This window comes from Ptychodera flava, chromosome 13, assembly GCF_041260155.1.
Source record: "Ptychodera flava strain L36383 chromosome 13, AS_Pfla_20210202, whole genome shotgun sequence".
In the NCBI taxonomy this organism is placed as follows: domain Eukaryota; kingdom Metazoa; phylum Hemichordata; class Enteropneusta; family Ptychoderidae; genus Ptychodera; species Ptychodera flava.
This window is the reverse complement of record NC_091940.1, coordinates 28,413,193-28,425,084: the sequence shown is the minus strand read 5'-3', so window position 1 is coordinate 28,425,084 and position 11,892 is coordinate 28,413,193. Positions and strand designations below refer to the sequence as shown.

Below are 11,892 nucleotides of genomic sequence, written 5' to 3'. Positions count from 1 at the left end.
TAGGAGTAATGATTAGTGATCAACTTTCTGCATGCATGTAACATTTCAAAATATAATTTGTTAACATTTTTCTCTTCCACTAAAAGGTACAGAGGTTTCTTAATAGGAAAATGAGTAATCAGTTGAAACGTACCTGCAAAAGTAAGCAGGAACATTATTTCTGAGGTATCGCAATTTCAACACTGTAAAATCTATTCTGTCACCTGTTTTAATAGCAAATCACAAAGTTTATGCGGGTGGCCGCTTTTTAAAAAAGGCGCCTCCACACAACCAGCCACGGCATCCTTAGCAGCGTCGTCTGCATGTTCTTTGACGTATCAAATATGAAGGACCGACAGCTACAGGTGTTACGGGGTAGTACGCTAAGCCCGCACCTTTATCATATATAGAATATGCAAATTTACGGTGACCTTGTACCTTAATCTGGTGTCTCGGCTGGCAAGTGATGAAGACATTAATCAACCGCCGACATTGAAAACGTGGAAATTAATTCCACGTTGGTTTGTTTTATTGCTTATGAGGCTCGTTACATAAGAACCACAACACAAGCATATCAAAGACTATAACAGTTCAACCATTCAATAGCTCATAGAAATATTGATTTCTGCAGAAAGAGCTCAAGCAGTTGAATACATGGCAGGTACAAGATAGACATATCACCAAAACTGGACCGGTCCTTGGTCAAGGAGAGTTTGGTCAAGTGCACAAAGGTGTTCTAAAGCAACCTGATCGAAATGCTCATGTTGAGGTAGCTATCAAGCAGCTTTTACCAGGTACGTGTCTGCAAAGGGCAAAGCTACAAGCATACTTGACGCCTTGTTCATAATTGTTTTGTTCATTCTTTTCACCAATTTGAAACTTCGGAAAAGAGCGATTTGTAAGTTATTTCTTATTTTCACTCTTTGCAAACCATCGACACATTAAAGATAAATCAATTTTGACTTAATCAAGATGACATCACAAGTTTAAATTAATCAAGACGCAATCCTCTCTCTATCAGGTCTAAACAACCTTCAAGGTAACTATCTGTTTTGTCGAGAGATACAGTGTTTGATAAAACTAAAAGGTCAACCTTACATAATCGATTTTAAAGGTTTCGCTTTAAGAGGAGGTAAGTTTTCTTTCGATAAAAATATCTTTCCCGTGTCTTCAGCTAAATATTACCAGCGTAAATCGTAAAAATGAGTACTTATCAGCTTTATTATCCAACATTCACAAAAATCAGCGTAAAGATTGACAATGTGGTTGCGGTACCAGAAGGTATTCGAAAATTGCATAATGGTAGACAGCAGACTGATGATAAACAGTAAGAAAAAAAAGGTATCGCCAAAGGAGCCAAAAAGAATATGCCCTAATGTTCTTAAGAATCATAGAAAATGAAATTTCCTATAGCGTAGTAATTCGTTAAACGCATTCATTATCTTGTTATCCCATGGGATCGTCACCACTACGTGGGGAAGTTTCATGCTTGCAAAAAAATGACAAAATGAATACTTCCAGTAAGATAAGCATGCATTATCGCAGATAAAACCTACTTTTGGCAGTACACGCCTCAAAACTGAAAACTTAACCTTTTGCTCAAACTTGTTTCAAGGAATTTTTCGATCTTTCTATTTCCAGATCATAAATGAAGATCAGTTTGCCAATGCTTGTACTTGAATGACAAACTACCTAAAATTTAATGTCATTTGACATTTAAAAAAACGCCGCCATCATCAATGTGTTACTCTAAGGAGAAAAAATTAATCTATGATTTTCAATAAAATAAGAAAATCGAAAAGTTTAGTTAGCCCAGAAGCTTTCAAAATGAGCCATAATTAGTGGTAAACCAATATATATTGTCTAGCTTTGAGTGTCTGAAATATAAGTCCCCGAGGCGTTGATGATCATTACAATTTCAAGCTGATTTCGTCTTTGAACTGTTCTACTTTTTTCAATTTGTTTTTTCACAGATGGAGCGGTCTTTTTGATGGAATATGCAATAGATGGCAATCTAAACGATTATGTTCGACGTCTTGGTGAAACGATACCCAAACTGAAAGGGCTTGAATTGATTCAATTTTTGAAATGCGTTACTTTCGGCATGCAATATATGCAAGAGAAAGGGGTAAATATTTCTTTCATGGCTATTGTGTACATTTTGATGGGTCCTGACATTTTTTATTCAAGTTTTGAATTCATAGTTTTGAAAGCAATAGAATTTGGGCTTGATTCAAGTATTTCAGTAATAGATTCAGTAATTTGACGCCTACGTTATTGCCAGATCAAATAATAATACATTCATCACACCGCTATCATCTGGCGGCCAGAAAACAACCCATAAGCAGCAAATATCTCAGCGATTTGATGACACCATCGATTTTAAAGGCAAAACCGTTGAACGTTTCCCTTCATTTCATATGATGCCAACGAAAAACTGGTAATTTATTCATCTCATGTGTACATTATTCAGAATATCACGGGCGTTTTTAGAAAGGCAGCCCTTTTGACCGCGCTTCATCGATAGTTCAGACTACTGAATCGTCCGATAATGTTTTGCAATATTCATGAAAGTTTTAACTGAAAAACTAGAAGTCGATTCCACTTAACTACTAAAACAAGTGCCAAAGCGATACACAAGTTACTGTAATTTGTAAAAACTGACCCACATAACTCGAACTTTTTGTTTCCTCTGTCAATGACATTAAAGATCGTCCATCGAGATTTAGCGTCAAGAAATATACTGCTGTGTGCTGAAAGTGTGGCCAAAATTAGTGATTTTGGCCTCAGTAGAGATATAAGTGAAAAAGGAGTATACGAAAATGTACCTTGGGTAAGTTAAAAGTGTATTTTGTTAATTTAAGGGTTTATAGATGGAGGGAGAGCGGAAGGGAAGGAGGGAGGGAGGGCTCGGATGATCAGATAATGAGTGGATGGCAACATGCAGGTAGGTATATAAGTTTGTACGTATATACTTGTAGACTTCATGTTTGAGGCGACTATCTGACAAAATGTGCTTACCTGACAAAATCGCAACCTTTCATTGTAAATCTCGTTGAAGGAAAATAATCCGAAACTTAATGAATGGATGAGAGAAAACGGGCATATGGCGTAGACATCTTCTGTACATTAGGCCAATTTAATCCATTGGCTAGCGCTACAGGCTAGTCCCATGGAATTTGAGGTCAATGTGGATGTACACTAGTGAAATCTGTATTTTTAGTATCATACCATTTTTAGTTATTAGTTCGCTAATAAGATGCCTCTAATTTATTCCCTGTATTATTGTAGAATAAAAAAATTAATACGTTAAAAAGCCTGCCGCCTTTTCAAAGTATTCTATTCATAGTCAGGCTCGCTACAAGAGATAAGGTGCAATTGCTGGTTTTATGTGAACGAGATATGATATGTACGCTGGTCTCATAAAACGACATTATAGGTATATGTGCTAAACAGCGGTTCCACTTAATTTACGGCCTATGAAGTTTTAACCAACAAAATTATAACAAAGTGAACTTTTTAAATTAAAGATAATAACCTGTTTACTTTTGCGATACCTAATTTTATAGCTGATTACGCGACTGCTAGAAAAAAAAAAACTTTTAAAGGGCATGATTCGGTTTTGCAACAGCCACCCATAGAAAATTCTGAGAAAATTATTTCCGAAAATTTCTAGAAAGCTTATTGTGCGCGGACTCAAAACAGAGTGTGTTTTATAACTATTGCCTTATGTTCACTAATGATATTTTATTCTTTTCATGATGAATTTTTAACCTTTGCACTTAACAAATAAAGTTAAGCTTAATACTGTCTGTAGCTTTTGGGTCCGTTCGGTAGCCCTTCGTCAGCATGAATGACACGGGTTGATTAATTTGCATCGGTCACGTGGTTCCGTTATCACATGCTAATCACATGACTGAATTAGACTACTGTATAATGATTGATAGGCCGGCCTTGGTCACGATTCAATTCTGGATATTTTATTAAATGTTTATTTTACTTTGTTATCATGGCAAAACCCCCTTGCACAAACTCTGTCGCCAGACACTCATTACAATGACAATACAGAAGTGTACACAATGTTTGCTCTCCATAAACACCCTGTGTTTTTGTAAATAAACAAGCGTGTTTACAAACTTGCACAGGGGGACTGGTAACAGCCAGAGTAATTTACAATGACAACAAGAGTGCACTTAATCAGGTGTGAAATGATTGGTCTGGCTACTGTTGGCGCACATGCCACTTGACTTTTAAAACACAGTCTCGTTAAAGGGGTTTATTTCTTAGGTTAAGAAATAACTGAAATTTCTAGTATCCTGTCTCTAATGTGGCTATTCTAACTTATATGATATAATATGATATGATATGCCGGATTCACCTATGATTCCGGGAGAAACTCCCCTGTATAACGTTCACATCACTCCTTGCGTGCACCCCACTCACGCGTGTTACATGAAAACGGAACAGAAAACATCGCGTTCACCCCACTCAAACATTCACAATTCACAGACTTAAATCAAGTCTACAGGTCAGCGTGTGTCAGAAAACAAGCGATGTACTAAGCACTTTGCCACGCATAAAATTATACACAAGAAGCAGACGAAGTTCGATTGATGAAATACGGAGAGAGTTGGTATTGAGTTGTTAATGTTTTTATTTGCTCGCCACAGAATTTTATCCAGTCACGAGAAGCATTCATCGTTGTGTCGTTTTCCTTTGTCGGCACGAGTAGAATAGTATACCATCATTCTGTGACGCGTGCCGCGCATCCCATTAAACATGTCAATCATGACAAGGTGTCAACAACATAGGTCTCATCATATGTGACCATCTTTTGTTACGTTATCAGGATGTGCACGACAAAATTTCTCTCCGGGAAGTTAGTTGTGTCGATCAACTCGTTCTCACCTTTGACTGTAATCCGGCAAACGACGGTTTTTCACCGCCGTTTGAGGATTAGGCGAGATATGGACCTGCAACGTTTGTGCCGGCTTAGTTTTTGGCATGATTGGTAATGAACCTATAAACATATAACGTTCATTTTAGAGGAATAATAATTTTTCACAAAAACATGCAAAAGTAACCAACATGCAAGATTTAAACCGGGTGACATAAAAATAATAAATTATAAACGAGGAGGACTAAAGTCATCGAGTATGACAACCTGAAAAGGTTTCTTAACCCAGATGAACATAATTCTTTTTTTCAATCTTAGGAAAACATTATGTATAGGTAATAAGCTTCTATATTTTCTATCTAACTATATTTATACTTAAAAAAGGTCTTGCTGAAATAGCATTATAAGTAAACCCCTAAAGAAAACCTTAACAAACGCAATGTAACAACATATTTATTTTAGCTAAAGTTTTTAAACGTAAACTCTTAAAAAACTAGTCAGATGCATTTTTTTTAAGTTTAGCACGTTACAATGTCAGATACTGGCCTTACATGCGTGCATACATATGTTTCTCTGTCTGTCTGTCTGTCTGTCTGTCTGTCTTGTCTGTCTGTCTGTCTGTCTGTCTGTATGTCTGTCTGTCTGTATGTATGTATGTATGTATGTATGTATGTATGTATGTATGTATGTGTGTATCTATCTATCTATCTATCAATCTATCTATCTATCTATCTGACTGTCTATCTATCTATCTATCTAGATCTATCTATCTATGTGTGTGCATGAGTATGTTAGATGTTTGTATGTATATATGTATCTATGTATCTATGTATGTATCCATGTGCCTATGTATCATTCTATCTGTTGTATCTATGCATCTATAGTTTGGTGAATTGATGAATGGAAGTGTGGCTCGCAGATGTTTATATATATACGACGCTTACAGCCAAGCCTTGCCACTTGGATGCCTGGTATGCACGTAATAGTGTGCCTGACTTTAATTTGGATATGTGTGAGTCAATAGCCATCTGGTCGTAAAGACATTAATTTGCGCCCCAGACTGGTGAAAGTAATCTGTCTCAAGGCTTGCATGTCAGATATATTTCGGTGTCGGTTTTCTGTTGTTTATCCTTTACAAACAATTCAGTCATTTGGTTCCTTCCTGTTAATGATATGAAAACGTTTAGTGTGTGTAAAAAAAACATGCATACCAGGCATCGAAGTGGCAAGGCTTGCCTGTAAGCGTTGTATATATATATCGTGTGCCAAAGCATAGCGAAGGTATTCCTTGCTTGAAACTGTGCAATGAAGGAAGCAGCAAATTTTTTTGTGTGACTTTATTTGGATAATTTTATCGTAAGTGTACTATTTTCGGAATCACCTTCAGGCCGAGGGACAAGTAGCTTTGCCATTAAAATGGATGCCACCTGAATTCCTGAAGAGAGGACTATTCTACTTCAAAAGTGATGTGTAAGTATTGCCAAAACATATAAAATACCTGTCTCTTTCAGTTCGAGGAGCGCTAATTAGATGCTAAATGAACAGATGAGAGAATAAATAAACATAGTATGACAAAATATACTCCACATAGGCTTGTTTGTTGTTTCTCATTAAGTACACTATTACTTTGGCAGCAATGTGACCCTGACGTGCAATGTTGATATTGCTAGGATATAGGATTTGTATGTTGTATCATTGCCGTAAGTAGAAGTGTGTGTTTGCAATTATGTATCTGTTTTATTGAACTCTTAATATATCATTATTGGTCAAATTGAGACATTTATTCTCAGCTGCAGGAAATACGTTTCATGTAAGTAACTGTCGTCCGGTGATTAGCTTGATGAGTTTATATCTAAGATTTTCAATTCAGAAGCCTTAGAAGACTCTTCAAAATTTTATAATGGTTAATGGTTGTAAAAATATGTCCCACGTTCCGCGTACATACAAAATGAAATAAACAGCAGTAAAGAGTAAGGCCAGCTTCACAAACACTAAATATTGGAATTAATAAGGAAGTTAAATGTATATCAGGCTATTTTGGAGGATCATCCACAACACTTCTTTGATACGGTCTCAAGACATGTATGATTGTTCTAAGATTCACTGCAAATTGCAAAAGGTAAATGAAATGGAAATACAAGTTAATTGATACTGTCGTCGTTTACGTTTTCTGAATCGTAATTAATTATAGTGGTAGAAAGCCTTAATCGGGACATTAGTTGTTTCTTATTTGAGAAATGAAATGTCAAGTTTTGTGGAAAATAATGACAAACTGGTAAATGTTGACAAAAATGAGACAAAAACAACAAACTATTAAACTGTTGACAGCAAATGAAATATCACAGTAACAGTATCTCGAAACCTTCACTTCTAGTAGATGTTAATACTTGTTAAGTGTATCTGTTAAGACAAGTGCAGACGTTTGTCTCATACAGTCAGTGTTGAGAAGAAGGAGTTCTAAGAGTTCATTCCTTTTAAGACTTGTGTACCTGACAAAGGTAGCTCTATTATGACCTATAAACAACTTGATTCATGGCCTGAGAGACGTTCAAGCAGTTTGCAACTGAAGAAAAACAGAGAAATAGATTTTGCAACAGCATACCGAAAGCCACAACGCTCGTTACACTTAGTGGACTAAACACCACAAATCAAAAGAGGTCACACATAAATAATTATATCAAATTTTGCCTAGTGACTTTGTATGTCAATCGTAAACGGCACAGATTATTATACTTGGCAATGATAAGTAAGGCTGCCGTTGATCAGATGATTGAGAATGTAGCGCTACGGGGCTAAAATGTCATGATCAACGATTCATATTGAGGCAAGGGCCTAGCAAAGCAGTTTAAGTAGCCTTTTGATAGTTTTGAGTAATGTTTTTCTCCTGCCAGTGATTCAAGCTATATTTCCTATTCTTGTAGCGTTTTTCGGAAAGCCGCATCAGTTTGTCTATTTATGACTGAATTAACATCAATTAGTATTACTCATTATGATGCTTTCAATTGCAAAACGATATTTCTTGGGGTCCACTCGATGGTCTAGGATTTGTCATCTTTGCCTGCATCTGTACCATGGCTCGTTGTTCATAATCAAATGCAACAAAATCGTCTTTTTCATGTTTATCGTGTGAGTGTGCATGCAATTGCACCAAATTACATTTTAACTCATACAATGTTCACACTCAAGTAATAATATTCGCAACCTTCCTCCCGCGGTTAACAAGGAGGCTGACCATTTGTCTCCCTTCGCACATATGCTTTTGGGAACCCATTTTTTTACCCAATGTAGCCAGTCGAGATATGTTTTATGTCCCCTAGGCTGTCATTCGTCTAGTAAAGCGATATATTCATTGTTCTGACAATTAAAAGTTTTTGTGCGATGTGTGATAGCGAGTATGTGAAAGCGAGTCCTTCACGAACTCTACAGCGTGTGGAGGGGTCGCAGTCAGAAAAATTGTAACAACTTAGCTCGGTTATTAGACCACTCTTTTTAGGTTGGAAATTTGGCCGAGCGGTTTTGACTGTGATGTCGTCTCTAGTTGACTGCATGGATGCCGTACGTTAAGTTCGAATCCGATCGAAAAAGCTACTGTATTTAAGTGTCATTCATGTACAATTATAGATATAGTTTGTTCACCATATATTTATCATATGCAATCCTTTTTTGCTGCAGTTGAGTGGAATTCACCCAGTTTAATTGTTTTTATTCAGTGATCATTCTTTTGCTTTTTACGACAACTTTGGGTAACACATGGTCTGCTGTTTGCAAGCGTTTGCTGGCTAGAGAAAGTGGGGCACCATAAGTCTCAAGTACAAAACCATTATGAATAAAAAGGGGAACTTTAACTATACTTTTGAGATTGTTTGGTGGAGTCTTTAAAATAATCAGAAAAAATTTTCTGGATCTCTTAAGCACCTTGAGGTATTTGTGAACACAGCCTAATCAATTTTCTTATCTGCTTTTTCTTCTTCTTGAAATCTGTATAATTTGTTATCGATCTATCTATCTAGATCTATCTATCTATCTATCTATCTATCTATCTATCTATCTCTAGAAAATTGTATAGCGCCTAATATCCAAAGTTAAACATTGCTCAGTTATCCCTATTCTTTTCAGATGGTCATTTGGTGTTCTTCTCTGGGAAGTATGTTCACAAGGTGAGCGATTTTACCCGCAAGTCGCTGCTCTAAATCATTGAACCCCATCTCACTAGCGTACCTCTACATAGTACTCGCAAAGTAAAGAACACGCTTTTGTTATATTAATGTTATGTATCGGTTTTAAAACATACTATGGTGACTATTTGTCTTTTGAAGCAATTACGAAACTGCCTGTACTCTTCTATATATGCTTTATAATTATTGTTGTTGTGTGGTGGAAAGCATATTCATGTCAGATTCATATCATCCACCAAAACCCACTTACAAATCTCCTAAAATGTTTAGGAAAGTAAAATGTATATAAAATATACTGATCACCATGTACATGTTAAAACTATATGTAAAGATTGGATAAATTGATGCCACCTCGTACGTATATAAACAATATATATGTAGAGATTGGATCATATGACGTCAACATCTGCAGCAGATTTCCTGAGGTTCCTGACGCCTATATATCGAGGCAGTTATACCAGATTGTCTCAATACTGTGTTGTGGTATTCAATTGGACCTCGTACGATTCATTTCAGCAACGTGCTCAACATACATTTCTACTGTATAGTGCACACAGGATGTACTTTCCATGAAGGCGTTAAGGAAAACAGAAACCAAGTCACATACTAAAGCCACAGCGTGAATGAATGATGAAACGTGACTAAACAATGTTAGACCACATCGTGACATTGTAAAGTAAATCTACATAACATGTATTTTTCCGTTGCAGGCGAATATCCATATAAAGAGTTGACAGGCCAAGAGTTTATTGGTAAAATTAACAGAGGTGAAAAGTTGGACAAACCAAAGAAATGCACTCGAGAAGCGTATGATTTTTGTTTGTTTATCTTCCAAATACATGATTGTAGATACAAATCGTCATCTAGTTTTAACGTATGCATATAAACTTCAAATTACAGATAAGAGATAATCAGAATTCGAGAAAAGAAACAAACATATTATTAACTTTCTTGGATATGTTTATTGAAAATAACAATTCAACATTGAAATACGAAATGTTAACAACACGCTCATGGAATCAAAGTCACCATGCGAAAAACCAAAAAAAATCACTAAATAAAATTCAGTGTCAAAGGTTGAATGTTGAAAATTAGCGGCCTTTATATCTGTTTTCGTCACATCGTAGAGCTGTTAGAAATACTTAATTTGCGTCGGCCTATCAGATGCTTCGAAGCTGTTCACAAAATTTTGCGTGACATGCTATTACTCTGTCCGTGTCATGTTTCTTGCAACAAATCCCTATGTAAAGAAACTACACTACACATGACTTAAAACTTAGTACAATATTCGCATGCGACGACTTAAGTGTACTTAAGTGTTCTTTGTCAACGTATTTCTTTCAGATATCAAGTGATGATGAAATGTTGGGAGTACCCATTGCAGATTAGACTATCTGCCAGACAGCTGACTGAAGAGATCAAAGCTCTCGAGAAAGGAGAGGTAATACATTCTACATTCTCTCACACTTCAGGGTATTTTATACAACGTAGGTTATTTCCTTTTTTCGAGCTGTCAGTCGTCATACTCGTCAAAACATTAGTATAAATTTGGGAAAATGTTCCCAACAGCTTGCATGTACAAAATACACAGCATGTGATTGTATCGAAGCCTTTACGTTGTCATTAATTTATTAAATATTGCCAATTAGTCTCGATCACAACTTTTACATAGGATACAACGTATTAAAAAAATATCTTAAAGGCTTACAACTGTCGAAACGTATGTTGTACTGTATGTAACTTTCCTCATCTATAAGGTACCCATATTGACATTAAAATATGACGGTTTTCTGTGTACTCTGTACTCTACAAAGAGTTGCCAACTGGATGAATTTGTAAATGCTGATTTGATACATAATGTGTATGCGAACCATTTCCATTCACAAACATCAATGTGTTCTTCCTTAAAAGGGTCTCTTCAATGATGAAGACACAGTGCCATAAGAAGGAAAGACGTCCGATCATGTCGCACCCATGAAAGAGCTACTGAAATAGACATAAAAGGGCTGAGAAGAAAAGTGCTTTCTCCGCGATTAACAAATATAAAATATACGACTAGCATTTAGGAACAAAAGAAACGAATTCTATCATCACAATTCATTAACATATCGAGGAGTGAATCCTGAGGATATGGTAATCGACCGATATGCCATAATAATAATTAATAGAAAGTCGACATGAGCAATAAGCAAGATAAGGATGTTAATTTACAATGTTACCTATAAAATTTAATATCTTTATAGCAGATACTATTATGCTGGTCAATAGTATATGAATTCATTCCGCATTTGGCCTTCCAGTTTGTAGATTAATTGTAATACAGTTTACTCTCGGATTTGTAATATAATTAATTGAAAACAAGACCGTTCCTTCCTAATAATAGCATGGGCCTTAAAAACGGAAAGTCTTAATCGTTTTGTTCATACCTTGCCCTATGAGGCTTTGATTTATTTCAACCTTTCACAAATGTTTTCCTGTGTATAATCAAGAATACTGAGGTATCACTTTGCAAATCTGAGTGGATTAAAAGAATAACCCGTATAAAATATCCTGCGGGGATAATAAAGTCACGGTTTTCACCAAATACAACTATGGACAAACTTAATTTATCCAAAGGCTTCCTACGTGCAGCAAGCCAGGGGTCATTGTAAACATTGGTTCGCCTAAATCTGTACCAGGCGAATTCTCAATCTGTGTTGTACAAATGCTTTTTGCTTCCATTAACAAGCTGAAGTGGCGTGAGTTATGCAAAATGGATATTTCTTGGACGTGAGATGCAAGTTTTTTGAAAGCGTTTTTTTCGCTGATATTGCTACGTGATTCAGAACTTCCTGCTTAATA

At 36.1% G+C, this 11,892-nt stretch overlaps 1 protein-coding gene across 1 annotated transcript; it reads left to right on the top strand.

The window, feature by feature from the left end:
- The first annotated feature begins 1,181 nt into the window (after nucleotides 1–1,181).
- Nucleotides 1,182–11,581, top strand: LOC139148553 (tyrosine-protein kinase Fer-like). The gene is made up of 5 exons (XM_070720039.1): nucleotides 1,182–1,306; nucleotides 8,993–9,033; nucleotides 9,762–9,858; nucleotides 10,396–10,492; nucleotides 10,963–11,581. Exons 1-5 carry the CDS (start codon nucleotides 1,182–1,184, stop codon nucleotides 10,993–10,995), a joined length of 393 nt encoding a protein of 130 aa, XP_070576140.1. The 3' UTR covers nucleotides 10,996–11,581.
- The last annotated feature ends 311 nt before the right edge of the window (nucleotides 11,582–11,892 follow it).

Excerpts from the sequence above, each read along its gene's own strand:
- LOC139148553 (XM_070720039.1), top strand. The coding sequence starts at position 1,182 with ATGAGTACTTATCAGCTTTATTATCCAACATTCACAAAAATCAGCGTA. Across the intron at positions 9,034-9,761 it reads CTGGGAAGTATGTTCACAAG|GCGAATATCCATATAAAGAG; the intron begins GTGAGCGATTTT and ends TTTCCGTTGCAG. Across the intron at positions 10,493-10,962 it reads AAGCTCTCGAGAAAGGAGAG|GGTCTCTTCAATGATGAAGA; the intron begins GTAATACATTCT and ends CTTCCTTAAAAG.